The sequence below is a fragment of the Rhamphochromis sp. 'chilingali' genome (assembly GCF_963969265.1).
Source record: "Rhamphochromis sp. 'chilingali' genome assembly, chromosome: 16".
Classification (NCBI taxonomy): Eukaryota; Metazoa; Chordata; class Actinopteri; order Cichliformes; family Cichlidae; genus Rhamphochromis; species Rhamphochromis sp. 'chilingali'.
The window spans coordinates 26014867-26033114 of NC_137943.1; the positions used below are offsets into that span (position 1 = coordinate 26014867).

Genomic DNA, 18248 nt, shown 5'->3' on the forward strand with positions numbered 1-18248 from the left:
AGCAGCAACACAAAAACCACAATCTGGTTCAAACGTCGTTGCCAAAACCGGTGACGTCAGTATCTGAGTGCTGTGAAGTCAACGGTTAGACGTCAACATTCAGCTGCTGGAAAAACACCACGTTCACAGACTGCTTAGTCTAATTAAAGGAGGAGCTCTCCCTACCAGAAATGTGATGAAAGTTCACAACGACTGCAGAACTTATCTGCCGTATGTAGGCTATTCATATATGCTTAAGCACTTCAATCATATCAGCCAACTGCAGTACCCGAAGGAATGAAGGATTTCTTCATCACCAATCTGCCTACTTTCTTCTCCGGTTGTCACTGAGAACTGAGAATGACCCTTTCACATCTTAAAATAATCTTATGTCACTAATATCTCACTCTGGCTGCAGGACCTATGATCTGTGCTTGTTCTGCTGCACGTGTGCAAATGCTTACTATATCAAGTCTGCATTTCTGCCCTCACGTTAACCTACTATGCACGCTTGTTCATATACTGAAGCTACAATGTCAGATCATTGTACACACCATTTTTGAGATGCTGGGAAAAATCAAAACACGACAAAGTAGAGCACTTAGTGCTGCTTAATAATGCATTCGACCCAAAATGTCTAGCTGCTTTCTTTACTTTAAGGGGGGTCAGCTGAGGTACTGAAAGGAGATTTCATCACATGAAAGATCTAGAAACTCAAAAAAAGGAAGCTCCTTTTGTCTCCTGATGTTTGCATAAACAAGAAGCATAAAACTGGGTTTACCCAAAATAATTACCGTCTCTAACCAGTTATGTAGGTCAAAATTCCCATCTGCATACTGTGCCAAGCAGCTCCAATGAATATCTGCCAAACACTCATTTGCACACAATGAAAGAGTAAAAAAAAAAAAGGGTATAACTTTTGATGTGTTTTCTTTTTACAGTTACTGAAGTCTCCATTACATCTTACTGTATTCCACTCTGTTTTACTAAACACAGCTTTGAACCTTTTTGTTTGTGTTAGAGCTCACGGTCATTCTGAAAATATAAATTCATTCATCCAGAAAACTGTGCTGAAGAAAGAACAAAGAAACCGTGTTATCATAACTGCACTAAGGATGATGGAGCTTGAAACAAATAGTAGTAGAACTGCAGCCAAAGCCCTTTTTTCATTCAGTAATACCATCGTACAGTCATCGTGCCTCAAACTTGACATCCTATCCAAGTTTATTACATTTCTGACGCACACTGTGCTCATATTATACTCATAAGGTTGCCAAATTCATGCTTTTGAACACAGTAAGTGAGAGTCATTATGTGAGGGAGCATTAACAAGCTTTTGCTCTTTAAAGTGCCCAGAAAGACTCCACCAGACGAATGACTCAATTTCAGATCTTTGCCCTAAACGTGCAACAGAAAAAGACGATCTTATCCACACGGATTAAAATGGCAATAAATTAAAACATTATTGGGGCTCAGTTTGGGAGAATTTGCAATGAGTGTCGGATTCAAGATGGGAAGAGGCTCTAACTGGATAGAGATCAGGGCACACTGTGGTCATGAAGGGATGGACATGATACTCAGGTCAACTCTGGCAGGTAAATGACGGTCAGTTGGTACTTTGGGGTCCAAAGTGTGCCAAAAGAAATTCCCCACACCCTTACAGCCCTACTTGCAACCTGATCTATTCATACAAGCCAGGATGGTTTCATCATGTTTACAGTAAATTCTGACTCCACCATCTGAATGTTGCAGCAGAAGTCGAGACTCGTCGATTTCTAAACCAGGTTGTCTTGACCATGCCTACATGACACGAAAGACCAAGTCGCTGCCATATGATTGGCTAATCAACTAATCGTGTTAATGAGCAGCTGAACAGGTGTCTCTAAAACGGTGTTTGCCTTTTTACATTTCATAAAGCGTGTGTGACAGTGGAGCTGCTGTAAGAGGCGCTGTACCTGTCTTTGATGCTGCAGGTGACGGTCAGGTGACGGCAGAGGGATGATGGGTGTGGTGTCGGGGACGTCCCCTGGAGTCTGTGGTAAACACAGTCTGTCGTCTCGGTCTGACTCCCCCTCCGCCTGCTCCATGATCACTCCCAACTCTGGGAAGCCCTCCAACTTCTCAAACTGGAACAGATGATAGAGCAACAAAAAGCCATGTTTTCATTCGTGCGCTTAGTTTGTGGTTTTTTTTGTTGTGTACCAACACATTCTGTTTCAGGCTCACAATCGCTGAGCCTTTCCCAGCATGCAACAGACAGAAGCTAGTGACACACCCAAGTCTTTCACCAACACATCTGAGCTATCTAATACGAACAACAAGTCCTGCTCAAAATCCATACCCGTGAGTTTAAACCACACACGTATTCAGTCTGGGTTATTTTGGAGGAAATGAACTCACACTTAAGTTATGCAAAAATTATTATTATTTTTTCCCTTTTTTGACAGCTGGATAATCTGCTCCTTCACCCATTTAATTCCTTAATTTTCCACCTGAAAAACATCCTCGAAATTCAGTCAGTCAAAGCTCCACAACTCTAAGCCCTCAAATGAAAATCTCTGGGCTCCAAGGATAAGAGACACTTGGGAGAATTTTGAAACACAATAAGTCGCCGTCTCCTTATCACCAGGTGACAGTGAGGCAAAACTCCAACGAAAAAAGGAAAAAAGGCATTTTTAATAAATGGGAGCTTTGTAACGCCGCAGATACTGATGTTATTGAACTTGTTCCAAAAAGTCTCGGCTGTAACTCTAATAAATTTGATGCAACAGATAGAAAGCAAAACAAATGATCGAGCGTGGTGTAATGCTCGTCCTATATCGTTGCATGCATGTCAGCAAAGACATACGTCTGACCGAGGTCAGCAGTGAAGGGAATCATGGAGAACATTTGCAGAAGGAACAGCGTGCACTTACAGATCTTTCCGTATTTGAGGCATTGGACTGTACACACTTAAAATGACAATGCCCCTGCACGATTAAGAGGCGGATAGAGTGCTTGCTGCTTTGTGCTTTAGATGTTACATATCACAGCCTTCTCAGTGTGACTTGTACAGAAGTGTAGTATGGCCTTCCCTGTCAGTTAGAGGAGCTCAGTGCTCTTTATGCTTTCTGTTCCAGGGAAACAGCCTAGAGGCAAAAATCATTCATTGAGGTCTATGGAGTGCATCAATCAGAAGATCCTCAAAAAACCCAAAAGAAACAAGCAAAAGAAATCCAAAATATTTCAAATGTTTCTCGACACTCTGACAGAAAAAACACAGCAGAAGCAACTGAAGCTGACTCATTTGATTTCTTCATGTGTTATACTTATACCATATTAATGCTTTTTAAATTATATTTAATGCTCTTTAATGCTATTTAAACCTTTTATGGTTCACACTACACCCTGCATTCACCAATCAGGGCAATCTGAGGTTCACCGTCTTGCTAGAGGACACTCATTCCTTGGCTTATCCAGCCTGCAGGTGGATGTTCTGATTGAAGGCTGACCCCATCCAGGATTTACAGTTGTGTAAAACTTGCTCAAAGTAAAGTAAACTTATTCACAACTACACCATCTTCTATTGGTGGTGTAAATTTGAGTGTATTTATTATTCTTACTAGGATGGCTTTTGTTTCAAGTGTCCTGACACAGGACAATGTGCAAATGAGATGTTCTCAATACAGAATTGTGAATAAATGAAGTTACTTGAATTTGAGTAGATTAATTATTCTCTCCACGTGATTGGAGAGTTTTCCTCTCCGATCATGTTTAGCGTCAATAAACTGAAGTTATTCTAACAACAAAGCCAGCGCAATCTCAAACACATGGTCTCAGCAGCCTTGAGCCTTTGCAGACTAAACACCAAAATAAGTTCAGCAGCTCTTTCTTTTTTCAACCTTTTTTTGTTTTTTAAAGGTGAGAAGCATCAATTTGCTTTACGGTTTCTGAATCTAAGGACTGTAAAGCTCTTTGAGGGTATTATGATGATTAAAGGATATAAAAAAATCAAGTTTAATTAAGATTTAAGGTCAAGGTAAGATAAGGACGATGTAAACACACAGAAAGAAACCTGCTGGTAACTCGCTGCTCCACCATCTGTACACAAATTAGGCTTCGATGAGTCAGGATAGAAAAAACGAGGGATTTAGAAACAGCAGCACAGAATTATGCAAAAACAGCTCATTCGAAGAAAGAAAATAAATTGTCCATCAGGAGAAAATTAAAGGAAAAGAAGTTATCGCTGCTGGCTGCGGTGCATAGAGTAATCCAGTGAGTGTATTCATCTAAGAAAAACAAAACTAAACACATGAATCTTATAAATTAGGAGTTTAATCAACCAGGGGCAGGAGAAGATAACAAGGAAAACATCGACCGCTGAATCAACAAGGTGAGCAACTAATGGAGTCGCTCAATCAGCCGGCCAACCAATTAACCATCGCAGGTGGGACGTACACACCAGTAAGAGGCACGGGGCTGGAAGTGAATCAGGATGAGTCACTTGTTTGTTGTCGTTTTCCTCGTGTTGTTCCTAATGATTGACTTAAACCACAACCCACCTTATCTGCAGCATTTTTAAGAGATTTGGGTTACTCCGACAGCATATCTGCACTGAACTACAGCTTCCTGGAACTTTATTTATTATTCAGTATATCCACGGTTACCTTTAATTCTCACTGGATGATGAGAGTAATGGAATGAATCCAAAATGCTGACTTCTGTGCACCAGATCATCTTCATGGATGATGCAAAAGGCCAACAACTGTTTCTGGATTCTGTGCAAAGTCCCCCACAAGAGAGTGAAGCGAAAAATACTGAAAAATTCATCAGACTCAGCTGGCTGCGGGGCAAAAGTAAAAAAAAAGAAGAAAAACTTTTTTTCCCTGCTTTAACTCTTTGATCCTTTCCCTTTCATTCCCTAATTATTATTTTTTTTAACAATTATTTCTTTGCTTCATCATCACTTGTGTCTGGTTTCTGGTGCAATGAAGAGTCAAAGCGCTCAAAAAATGAAGAGAATCATTTCATCGATAAAAGCTTAAGTAAAAAGTAAGTCCACAAAACCCCTGTCGGACTCACCTCTGGGTGCACCGCGTCGTCTCCAGAGTCTTCCTTGCGTCCGAGCCTCCAGTGCATAAGGATCCACCTGAGCTTCATGTAGATGATGATGATGTTGCGTCTATAGAGGCGGACCTCTTGTTGCAGCATGGCTCTCTCCTGAGCCCAGGGCACCTCGTGAGTCTGAAGGCCCTGCAGCTCCAGACCCTCACGCTGGGCCTCCAGACGTAAACGCTCATCATCCTGCTGCAAAAAAACCTCCATTCATATAGTGAAATAAACAAAACAGATCAAATACATACATACATATAAAATCTTTGTTTATTTGGATTCGACCTTCCACTAATATCTTTGTTTTTGTACTCCAGCATGCTAAAACGTATGTTTTATTTTATGGTATTGTAAAATACACCTGAGAAACTGTCACTAGTCGTCTTTTCCAGTGTGAAGTTTTTCTTTAGTGTGTCGTCAAATATGAGGCTTTGCAAGAATGCTTTACAGCACTGAAAAATCGGAATAATTTTTCACATTTTAACCAGCCAATCCACAAACTTGTTTTTAAAAGAAAATGTATTATGTGCCAGATTATGGATCCTGATTCATTTTGATGGTAATAAAGAGGCCAGTGAAAACTTCAAGTTTTTATGTTCAATAGTTTTTGAGATCTGTGTGTGTGTGTTGGAAATTTTTCAAAAACTATATCTTAAAAAGTATCTGATATATAAAGCCAAAATTTCACACCAATCAGTACATATCATCAAACTCTGGACCATGAAGTTTATATGTAAATTGGTGACAGTTGAGCAGAAAATGGTCAGAAATTTGATGATTTGGAATCAAATTACCCAAGAGACAGTTGGGGATGAATCATAAAGTACCAGAATACAAAACATAAGGGAAAAAAAGACAAAGTTATGAACAAAAACAAATTTTGTTGCAAAGCTAAGTAGAATTAAACTCAAACTTGAATCAAATGAAGAGCAGTTTCATTGATAACGCATACTGAAGACTGTATCACATCAGTGTTGGTCTAAAACTATTCAATCAATCAATAAAAATACTGAAACTTTCTTTCCCATCAGATGGTGTCATGCACTTAAAATTCTGCTCAGCCAGCAAAGATAGAAAACCCAGCAAAGAGTGATGCCGCTGCTCCTGCACTCATTCTCTGAAGGCGTTCAGACTGAATAACCGTACCTGAGGCAGAGAAGCGACGGCCTCCCGTTCCTCCGTTGTCGCCCTCATCCTTCGCTCGTGATCCAGACGAAACTGGATGTCAGAAGCAGGCGTGTCCCGGAGCTGAACCCACAACAGCACAGCAAACAATTATTTAACCATATCCCTGGATAAATTTACACACATACCGATGTCTCACGATCGGTCTTGAAGCTATAATTGAAAGTCAAACAGGGATTTGTGGGCGAGATTATTCTACTTGATCATATTTATAATTTTCAATCCACTGCAAAATAAAAACTCGCCAAGGAAGATGAGGGGGAAAAAAAAAACCCTCAAATGAGATCCGAGTTTTGTGCAAGCAAAAACCCCATTAAAGCTTCTTCAGCAGCATCTCGAGAAATGATTAGGATTTAATGCTGCTCATTTCAGGCTGGACTGTTTCTTTATTTAGCAGCATCAAAGCTTTATGATCAAATTTCAAGCACTGGACTTTTTCATTTTTTTGTGAATTACCAAAGAGTTGCTTCACGTCTAATCGGGCAGGTGTAGAATGATTTCTATCTCCAAAATAAATCTTTCTAAACATGCGAAAATTGTTAATGCACTAATAAATGGAGAATTTGCAGTTGAACTGATTCTTTTGTGTAAAAGTTTTCTGAAAGCGCATCTTTAAATATGAAAATGAGTTAATATCCAATTAAATATTAACTAACTTGCAAAAATTACCAAGTGATAAAGTGCATTAAAATAATTAAAATGCTGGAAAAAAATGTGGTGCTAAAAAAATTAAAGCTAAAATATTACATGCCAACTGCAAAAGGAATTGGCAAAATTTGTTTAACTACAAGTGAGATAAAAATGCTCTTAGGGAAATGATATGTCCATGTTTATGGTTTTGAATGTGATGATTTGTCTTCGGTCTTCAGCTCTTTCATAAGACATCCGCATCTTTCCCTCTAAAAATACCCCAAACTGCAGACTGACAATTTGGAAATTCCAGCAATTTATAATGCGATTTCTCTTCTCTATCCTTTGCTGGGACTATACTGTACCCTCCAACAGCGAGTTGAGCTGTTCAGCGTGTACTGACCCTGGATCGCCTCCCTGTCAGCCCAATGTCAAATGCAAATCACACAGGCCAACAGTGCACTGCTAATCCTGCCATATCCAAGCTGCTTTCCCCATTCATTCACTGCAGCTCGCAGATTATACTGCAGCAGAGAGCGCGGGGATAAAAAGAAATCCACACGAATGTGCTATAACTGTAACTGTAATAGTTGTGTGTCACATCGCTGTCGCTGCTGCCAGTGCTCTGCATTACATAACAACCGGCAATTTCTCTATGAGCACAAACATGAGGCAGCGATTATGAATCACGGTGTCCTGCGATTACACAGCCAGTTTATTAATCAGCCGAGTCACCGAACGAGCTACCAGATCTGAGATGATGTGTGCTGGTAGCGCTCAGGTCTTTGATCTTCTGTGTGTGTGAGGGGAGGGGTGTGGGTATTGTGGTTCCCCTGTGTCAGCTGCACTTTTACATACATTAAATATGCTGAATCACGAAAGTAATACTGGTAGTGATGAACCAGAGCCAGAGGGCATCGTTGCAGAGTGCACTGCCTGCAGATTCAGCTATAATACACTAAATACACACACAGGCCTAACAAGTCATCCTAATGTACTGCAGTTGTACACGGCTGCTGTTTAAAAGAGCAACAAACTGCCCGCCCACCCGCAGATGCATACAGGATCAGCAAATCTGCTGCAATGAATGAGCAAAATGTTTTCAAGCTCCTTTGAACTTTTATCGGTAATCAAACCTACTTCCAGGGGTGATACAAATTTTCAAAGAAAGACGAAAATGTGAAACCAAAGGAGAAATAAAATAAATTGAACATCAGTAGCCGTGGGAGTGGATTTTAGTGTGGAAGTAGAGCGAGTGGATGAAGTGACATCGTGTTCATCAAGAAGTGACCGTGGCTGGAGTGTCACTAGACATGCTGGACTTAGAGGCCTTCTGGACAGTTCAAATTTAACCCACTGTCATTTACAATCAGCCAAATTTGGAGTGTATTTGGATGTAATGTAAGATGCCTTTGTTAGGGATCAACATAACTTATGCTTTTTTTCTTTAATTTATAAGTAATCTGTGAAATCGAACGTTACATTTGACCTGTACCTGTACCTAAGTGTTCAACTTGAGTCAACTCCAAAAATCAACTCCAAACTGTAAACCCCTGACTATCACCAAACAATGTCACAGGTGTAACAGAACAGATATCATCAGCTGGCATGCACAGATCACTTCCATTTCAAAGGTAAGCTCCGCACTCATTGTATCTTAAATACCTGTGTCAGGTTAGCGCTAGAAAAATCTGGAGATAGAGAGCTGCAACTCTCAGGAGAGGAAATAAAATATGTAAATAGGATGTCTCAAAGCTTTGCACATATCAATATGTTGAGATCTAAATGTTTGAGTTAGTTTTGGAGTTGCTGTTTGGAGTTTACATTCATCCTGCAGAGCTGCACTTGACAGTTATTCACCCTGCGGAGCATTTGAATCAGTTGGGAATGGAGTAATATAAAAACAGTGTTCAGGTCAAAAAAAAAAAGAAAAAGAAAAACTGTCCAGATTTATGGTTCAGACTTAGCAGAAGGGAGATGGAGGAGGCACTGACCTCTACTTTTAAAGCCAGGGGCCTGTGGTACCTAGTGAGTCCAGTGGCTCCCCTGCTCTGGGCCTGGCCCCCACCCTGGCTCTGGGGCTCCACGCCTCGCTCCTGTCCTAGACGCCACTCCAGCTCATCCCTCTGACCGGACTGTGAGTGTCGTGGGGTGGGGAGAGGGAAGGAGAGGGAAGGGAGGGGAAAGGGGGTGGGGGGTAGTGTGGATGGTGGGTGTAAGGGATTAGGGAGATGGGTGACAGGTGCGGGATACGGGGTGCAGGTGGTGGTGGTGATGGTGGTATTGGAGAGGGAAAGATGTGTGAGGTGGGTTGTGGACAACAAAGACAGAAGACACCAAACAGTGTGAGGGGGACGAGAAAGCAGGCAGAGAAAAACAAAAACAGAAAATGGGTAAAGAAGATAAGCCGAGGGGGGGGGGGGTAATAATCAACTAACAGACTACACGATGTGGAGAAGAACAAACGGACTACAGTACGAAGAAGAGCGCAAAGAGGAAGACCAACTTAAAGATGACGGCGTATGAGAGAGATGAGAAGAGAACGAGAATGAGGATGAACAAAATCATGGGCTGAAACATCTGGCGGGAACACAAAGAGGAACAAAGAGAGGGAATCGGGGAGGAAAAGAATGCAAAACACTTGTTATGAAGCGCATGCAATGAGGGATACATGAGTCCAAACCAACAGCTGAGAGATACCGCGCCAAACTGCAGAGCTAGCACGCTAAAGGTTTTCAACACATGCCCGTGCACAGCCGTGTGTGTCGTAGAAGCAGTAAACTAAAGGGAAGTTGCATCTTGAGCCTGTATGATGCACATTGTTTTCAGACAGTACAGCATTGAAAATACACTGAAGTCATTGGAGGCTTCGGTCAAGCTTTTGAAGCAACATGCTAGTTGCCTCCTTTGTAGCAGTGCTCACACATTTCTTTGAGTGTAATATTGCTACTAGCAAGCAGTTAAGTCATCATACCAAAGAGGTAAGGTATTTATCAAAGAAAAAAAAACAATGGTAAGTTTATATGCTACAACAGAGCGACTTTTGTTTCCACCTTGTGAGTCTGTGTCGTCTTTCGAAAATTTAGCGTTGCCAACGAAACTTTAGCAGGAAATCCCCCGAATGCAGCTTTGGGAATTTTGTCATGTGTGTTTGTCTGTTTGGGTTTTGTCAATGCAAAAATGCAGCAACATTGTAAATTGTTGTTCCCAAAAGTTTAATAAATAGGTAGCTGGGGTCAAAAGATAGATGGGATCCATCTTATGATTACTGAATAAGGGGCACCAGGGGGCCCATGGTCCTTTTCCCTCTTTACGCCTCTGTCACAGAGTCTCTCTCTTTTAATGCATTTTATTCTATATATCAAATAAGTTTAGAGAATATTTAACATTTAATATTTTAAATGGCTGCAGTGTGAGATATAATTGGTGTTACAGCTGTTGCGATCCTAATGCAGGATGTGCTCTAATTTCTTATAGTTTTTCTTTCTATATCTTGCAATGTTGACAATATTTTCCATGAGTGTTTGAGAATCATTCAGAAACTATCTTCTAAGTTAAGAACAACTTCTTCAGAGCCTCATAAATAAGTATATGAGGTTTTTGTCATTATTACAAGAATATATTCAAACTAAGCTGTTGTTTTTATTATAACATTTTAATATCATAAAACTCCCATAATCACAAAACCTGCATTTTTCATTTTAAGTGTTTTGCTCTCAATATAATTGAGGTTTCATTATCACAATGTTATTACAAAATTTCAGTACTGCCGAGCCATTTTTGGAATTTGGAAATCACGTTGATAAAAATATTTTCAAATAGATAAATTGTCATAATTATAACTGAGAGAAATCTGAGAATGAGAAAATACCGAGATGGTTAGTTTAAATGTAGGAAAAAAAAATCAGTGTTTTTAAGGGTGAATTTATACATATGAATGTTTTAATTGAGAACACGTCTTAAATTGTATAATTCATTAAATATGCTTCTTATTGACACAACATACTTAGTCATAAAGAGACGTTTTAATGATAATTTTCAGGTAGAATTACAAAAAAAATTACAAAATAATTACATGAAAATGCCTATTTTTACTCCTTTCTGAATGCACTTTTATAAAGAGCTTCATATTTAAATTTATTACACACACATTAACTACATTAATTACATTCTCAAGCTTAATCCACCTTCAGCAGCTCTCAGTGCTTGAAGGCTTTTTTCTTTTCTTTTTTTGGAACAAGTCAAGGTTGTTAGTTCAGCGGTTAGCTTTAACTAACCCACCCAGCTTCACCCAGACTAACAAGTGAATCCTACAGGCAGAGGAGCAAAGCAGAAACAAGTCCTTGGACAGAATGAGTATGGAGGCAGCTTCACTCTATTATCTCTACAAAGCACACTGGGTTCTTCAAGGGAGAGATGTTTAAAGAGCTGATTGTTTTATTCCATACGACAGTCTGGCTAATTAGAAATGACATCCAAGATGTCGGCCTGATCATGCAGCACAGGAATAATGAACCTGCTTTGGTAGAGTACACTGTATGTTGACATGTTGATTTACACTATAAAACAAGGACGCGATAAAACAAGGACAGAAAGCAGGATGCCAGCCAGCGAGGTTCTTCCACAGGCAACTCACACTGCCATGCAACAACGTTTCAGACTCTTTTTTTGGTCTAGCACAGGTTATTTTAGTGAGTGCACACATTTTTATGGTTCGTCTCCTTGACAACACCATGGAGTATCCAATCCCACGTGTGTCTGTGTATGCGTGATGATATGTTGTGCAAACATAACAGCTACACCATTTTTGTGTCATAATGAGTCACAGTAATGATAGTATCGTGCAGCGGAGCTATAAAGAGAAAAATACCAACTGAACTTCATGCGGCAATTTGTAGTGTCAAGAAAGTCGGGCCAAGTGGAAGAAGCTGCTAAACTCCTTTAGTACTTACTCCATTCACACCAAGCACCCTTTCAAGCACCCTCTTAAGCCAGCCACTCTCCTTTGGCCTTGGCTGACTGAAAGCAGGGCAGCTGCAGACAGTGAGTGCACGGAGAGGGAGGCAGGCAGGCAGGCAGGGCTTCTGGCTATGAGGATGTGCATGAAGATGCAGATGTGAAAGCAGCAGCAACAGCAGCAGCAGGAAGCAATGGTGGTGGCAGTGGGTCTGGGGAGGGGTGGCGGTGGTGCCAGTGTGGTCGAGCTGGGGTGAGTGTGGGGCCTGACGCTGTGTGTTACTAAAGCCCTGGAGGTTTATTAAGGCCCTCAATCTCAATCTTCCTTTAAAGCTTACGGTTCGGATCTTTTCCAGTTTATCTAACCCTTAGCTCAGTTTCCTTGTTGCTGGTTGACCAGTTGAGATGCTTCAAAGCATTTAACTGCCAAACGTCTGTCTGCAACAAGCTCATTGTCTCTTAGGTAACTTTTGATATCTCGTGTTTAATCTAAAGAATCAGAGAGCCTGTTTACACTTTGTTTTAAAATCCATCTTGGGCATTTGTTTATCATGTGCCTCTCAGGTGTTTTATTACTGTCCAAGTCATAAACAGGTTGTCAAGGACGGAGGTCCAATTTAGGGAGCCAAGAGCTGCAGTGTAGTGGTTTACATATTTGCCTAACATTTGCGAAAACTCCCCTCACTCTACTTGTAACAAATCATTCCAGAGTGGTGGTTTATGGTTGTAATTACAATTCTTTTACAGTTTTATATTTTTTATTCATTACCTATGGCATTTATTTACATCAACTGTATTCAGGTACCAAGGATTAGAGTGCTATGACATATAAAACAGAACAGTTCAAATTCTCTTAATCTTGTTTTGAATTGGTGTAGTATGACACGAAGCTCATTATTTCCTATCTTGATGCACCAAGCAAAGGCTGTAATTGGCCTACACTTTGTGAATACTGGCACTAGAGGTTAAAGGTCCCTGTACACCAATCAGGTGCCCAATTTGTGTTGCAAGTCCTAGCATAGAAAATAAAATGCTAAACGAACTGTTCCAACTATTGAAATTAGCGGGGAACCTAATTTCTGCCTTGGAAAATGTTGAAGGACGCATTAGAATTAATACGCCAATAGATTTGTGGCCTAGCCAAAACACAAAAGCTATCATATCACAAAGCGTCTCATCTACATCTACACTGGTACTAACCACTGCCCACTTATGATCTGACCTTCCAAGACATATTTCAAAACTAAATGTAAACAGGCCGGAGGATTCAATGATACTGAAAATCAACAAGATAAATACCCAAAGATAGCAGATGAAGGCTTTTGCTTTCCCTACCTCCCGTTTACTACCATTTTAAACCTGCACTAACCCAAACCACACTACAAAAATATAACATCCATTACTCACTCTATGCAAAAAGCTTCAGGAATCAACGTTATCAAATTTAGTCTGTACTGGGTCTTCGTAAGACATTTTTTCAACCAGTTAAAAGTACTCAAATAGTACTTTAATGCAATTAGAGAGAGACACTGTTTCCCCAAATTGGACACTATAGTTCCCCTAGTTAGTATATAAACTATATATACACTGTGCATAGTTTACTAGGCAGACACGTGATGCACTGTATGAATGTTGACAGGGTTTAACAAAGTTCTGCACTTACTGGAAATGACAAGAGAGAACTCTGACCACAACTGTCGTCTAGCGTCATGTCTTGTGAATGTTTGCAACTTGTCGAGCTTCACATAAGAATTAATATTAAATTCTTCTATGGTGAAGGAAACAATTTGACACACAAATATTAAACAATGACTAGCTGGCACTGTCATCTCCTTTCTGAAACCCCACATGTCCTCGGTTTGTCTGATAAATATTTGAAGATTCTCTCTTTTTCCAAATATGCAACCGTGGCGACCAACGCGAGAGTTCCACACAAAGCTTTATGCCGGTCATGAGTACTAGCCACGTACTTTTAGAGCACTTCATGCAGTCTCACTTGTCAGTATGAACATACTTATGCACCCAAGATAGTGAATGTAAAAGTGTCTTCTCTACGACCCATCCTGTGTGGTACGCTGGTGGCAGCTCATTTAGCCTTGAGCCGAGAATATGAAGCAGCCACAGCGGCAGCAGAACTCCCCAAAGTTTTCATGCGCAGTTTCATAAGCAGATTTTTACACAGAACAGGAACTTTTCCTACATTTTACCCCTCATTTCTTACATTGGAGTTGAAAGATTATATTGGGCCTTCACTCTCATAACTCAACATACGAGCATTATATGAAGATAGACAATGAAAAAGTCCGAACCCATCCTTCACGCCGTTTTTCTTTAATGAGATTCCTTTTGACAGGCACGGCTGTGCAGTGTGTGTCCTGCTAAAGATGAGCCGCCAATTAGAGCTGCACCTTTAATTAGAGATGCTTTTTCTGCTGACTTGGACTCTCATTTAGTTTATTTTGTCCATAAATGTGTACTAATGAATGCACACTTAGGGACATTTAACTCAAACCTAAATGAATTCTCACATTTACAATATACCACTGGGTATACTCGTACCCATCTTAATTTTGCCTGCTAGTTAAAGTCATTTTTTGGACAATTTAATGTTTCCTACTGCTTTTCAAGTTAACGAAGCCTTGATATCTGCTTCTCATAAGCTTAAGATTGTCTGGAATAATCAGGAGATTTAATGCTAATTGATGTTCTTATTCACAATTTTTATAGAACACGAGACATTTTTCTTTTTGGACAAACAAAAGTGAAAAGAACATCTCTGTGTACCAAAACATGTCACCTTACAGTACAGAAAGGCATTGAAAAGGTCAGAAGAAGGCTATCCATTGAACTTACCTGGAAGTCGGTCACCAGGTCTCTGCCAAACGTGCCAATGGGAGAGTCACGAGACATGGAGGTGACGGTGGACAGGAAGCTGCTGGACTCTGTGAGGTTTGGCATGGGTGACAGATCATCTGTCCTTTCTCTCAGCCCCTCCCCTATGTGGTCCAGCTTCTCCATAAAGATGTGCAGCTCAGTGCGGAAAGCCTTCATGCGGGTGTTAATGGTGTCCAGGACTTGAGTGTCTGGTTTGGATCCAGAGGCTGCCCCGCCTTCGAGGCTCTCTCCTGTCGTCACCAGGAGCCTGCCCTCAAAGATCAGGCTGTCAGTGTCCGTGATCAAACGGTCCACTGTCTTCCCGAGCCTTTCTGCCTCTCGCTTCACATTAGCGAATGACTCCCGCTCTTCCCTTCTACGATTGGCCAGTTCAGTGGCACTGAGCTCGCTGCCATCTGATGGTTTGATGCTTCCAAACCCCGAGGTGGTCGCTGTTTTCTCAAACAGATCTTCAGAGTCACTCTCACCTCCAATAGGTCCTTCTCTCTTCGGTTGGAGGAGGAGAAGTCGCCCTGCTTCCTCATCCTCCGCAGCTTCTCGCCGGCCCGCATCACTCTCCGCATCGCTGTCTCGAGGGCTGCCGGTTCGCAGGCCCAAGTGTGCAGCCAGGTCACAGCGCTGGACATTAGACATGAGGACACGGTTCTCATATTGCAGCTTCATCACCTTTCCGCTCAGCTCGTTGATCTGCATCCTGGCTGATTTAAGCTCCTCCATCAACATCCCACTACTGGAGCCATTACCCGTGCCCCCGTTCCCGGGTTTAAACAGTACCCCCTCACTGCCTTCTTCACCAACGGCCCCAGAGGTGCTGCTTGGACCAAATTTGAAGCGATTGAGTTCAGACGTAAGCTGCCTATTGTGGTCCTCAATCTCTGAGATGGAGCGGCGCAACAGCTCAGCCTCCTCCTCGACAAACTGGAGATGGCGACGAAGCTCACTGGCCGACTCCAGCGCATCGCCGCCATATGGAGACGAGGGCATGCTGGAGAAAGGCTCGCGCCCAAAGCAGTCTCTTTCATACTGACAGCGAATGTCTTCATTCTCCGCTCTTAAGCTGCGGTTCTCCACCTCCAGCTCCACAATCTTTCTGCCCAGAATGTTAGCCTCCTCCTCCACCAGCTTGAGACGCAATCGTAGCTCGGCTTCTCGAGTGGTGTGAGGGCCGCCGCCAGAGCACTCCGCCAGGGGAAGGGGACTGTCCACGTCCCCGTAAACTGATTTGTACTTTTGCAGCTCCTGCTCAAGTTCATCCTTTTCACGGCCGAGCTTGGCCATCTTTTTCCTCATGAGGCCGGACTCCTCTTTGGCAAACTGCAGCTGGCACCTGAGGTCCGCACTGTCCTCCTAATGAAATAAAAATGACAGTAAAGCTGCTGTCGTCTCATACTTTTGTTATTGTCTAAAAACATCCAATAAAAGTTCCAATCCAGTCCAAGAGCAATTTTTTCCTACTATAACAGAGCATTTTATTTTTATTCGTGTTGTATAGTATGTTATTCTATTTTATCTTATTCTATTCTATTGCGGTTTTCGTAACTTTTACTGCCTTCAAATGGACGTATGACTACAAAATGTACCAAAATGACTAAACACAGACTGAAAAAAAGGTTGGAAATCACTGCGATACATAATTTAGCCCAGAAGGCAACAGTACATTTATTGAACTGGATAAAAGCAGTAAGTGGGCTACAGTAAATGTTCTGCCGAAGGCTCAGCTTAAATGTTGCAGCCTGATTGTTTTCCTGTTATCTTCACTTACGGTTTCTCATTTTAAACTTTTGACTTCACACTTATTTTTCTATTTTCTTTCCTCTTGTTGTGATTTCTTTGTTTCCACCTTCAGGATGTGTTTTTTTCTTTAATTTTATCAAAGCTGCTTTTCTCTTTAAATCTGCTAATCCACGCCTGTAAAGGGTTGAAAAAAGTGCCTTATTCTCTTTCTGCAGAGTGAGTAACACTGACATCTTTTTCTTATTTACCTGACTTGTGGATTTTTTGTCTTTAAATGTTTCCCTGCTACCTCGTCGCCTCAGTGCAGTCTGTAAAAGAGCAAAACAGAAGAAACGCCTCATCAGAAACAAACTTCTTCACTGCTGCACAAAAGGAAAGAAATTTTTAAAACATGCCAACATTAAAGCAGAGTGATAAAGACATAAGAAGGCTATTAGGGAGGATCTCTGCAGCTCTATTGATATTTCCATAAATCACGATGCCAGTGTTTATATAGACAATCATGATGATGGCGTTTGCTAATGTGTATGCCAACTCCCTAATGTGAAGAAGACTCTGGAAAAAAGAAGCGCATTAATCTACCTGCATGTGTTATATAACATTGGCATCATCAGGTCAAAGCTAGATCTAATAAGGAAGTGTTTACTTTAGATCACATTGCACATCATGACATAATTACTGTCAGAGACTGTCCTGGTAATAGCCTGCATCCAAGGCTAACATCTGGCTAGCATGTCACTCTTTCTGTGGTTGAATGGAGCGGCAGATTGAACAGACAATATATATGATTTATATGAATAAACTAAAATGCCCCTTGAGACGATTCTGCTTTTTATTCAACTCAGAAAACTTGAGAATTCAGATAAAGGCGGTTTAATGTCTGTCATGTATGATGCACCAGGGTGCTTTAGATCCCATTCATAGCTCAGTGTGACAGACGTCTTATCCCGGCTCAGATTAAGTGACACATGGTGCATCCACGACGCTCGGAGGGGAAAGCATCTGCCCGTCCAGTGGGGAAATCTGTCCTGTAGCTAATACAACAGTAGGCATCGCACGCAAAGCCTGGATAAAACAGGGCCTTCTACACGCCAGCTTAGTCTTACTGACTAATAAAATCATTCATTTTTTATCAAGTCACTTTCTTACATCAGCTACAGCTCTATCAGACTGGGGCAAGATAAATTATCACAGAGAGGGGGAAAGGGAGAGGAGGAGGAGAAGCGAGAGAGAGAAAGGGAGGAAGAAATCCCCGTCTATAAATGCAGAGCCTTTTCCGGGAGCAGACTGCTGCCCCGGCAGGGTTATTTAAAGGTTTGATGATCAGTTGGGCTACGGATGGCTTCCTTTCTAGGAAGCATAACTTGATATTAATATTTCTGATGTCACAGTCATAATCACACATCTCTGTGTAGGTTCTTGTCATCCAGGTCATGGTAGTCTAAGGAGCTCGGAAAGAAAGCGATTTCTCGGATGAGAGGTGAAACGTCTTCATGGGTTTTTTTAAACCAACTCGAGCATCTTAAAGTCTCTCATCAAATAGATTATTACATATTTCGAATATGTTCCAGGACTATTGTGTCAGCGGAGGTGTACGTATGTGTATATTTGAGCCTGTATGTATACTTTTAACCGTGTGCGGATTAGAGAAAATCCAAAATAAATTCAAAAGTTGTGCACCCGTATCTTGTTTTCAAGTCATCTTTATTTAGCACATTTAAAAGACATCAAGTGTCTCGCAAAGTGCTGAAGTGCTAAACATCTTTAATTTTAAAGTA

General features: G+C 41.2%; 1 protein-coding gene across 6 annotated transcripts in view; it reads right to left on the bottom strand.

Annotated features, from left to right (window-relative positions):
• The window catches only part of mtcl1 (microtubule crosslinking factor 1), an 82744-nt gene that overhangs the window by 22928 nt on the left and 41568 nt on the right, over window positions 1-18248 (bottom strand). For 3 of the 6 annotated variants that reach the window (XM_080861229.1, XM_080861234.1, XM_080861233.1), the window contains exons 4-9: window positions 16719-16778; window positions 14695-16083; window positions 8880-9020; window positions 6217-6318; window positions 5041-5265; window positions 1935-2105 (exon numbers count right to left, since the gene is read on the bottom strand). In XM_080861229.1, coding sequence (XP_080717355.1) covers window positions 1935-2105; window positions 5041-5265; window positions 6217-6318; window positions 8880-9020; window positions 14695-16083; window positions 16719-16778 — 2088 coding nt within the window. The remainder of the gene's footprint in view (window positions 1-1934; window positions 2106-5040; window positions 5266-6216; window positions 6319-8879; window positions 9021-14694; window positions 16084-16718; window positions 16779-18248) is intronic. The other 3 variants (XM_080861230.1, XM_080861232.1, XM_080861231.1) reach the window with 3 other exon arrangements.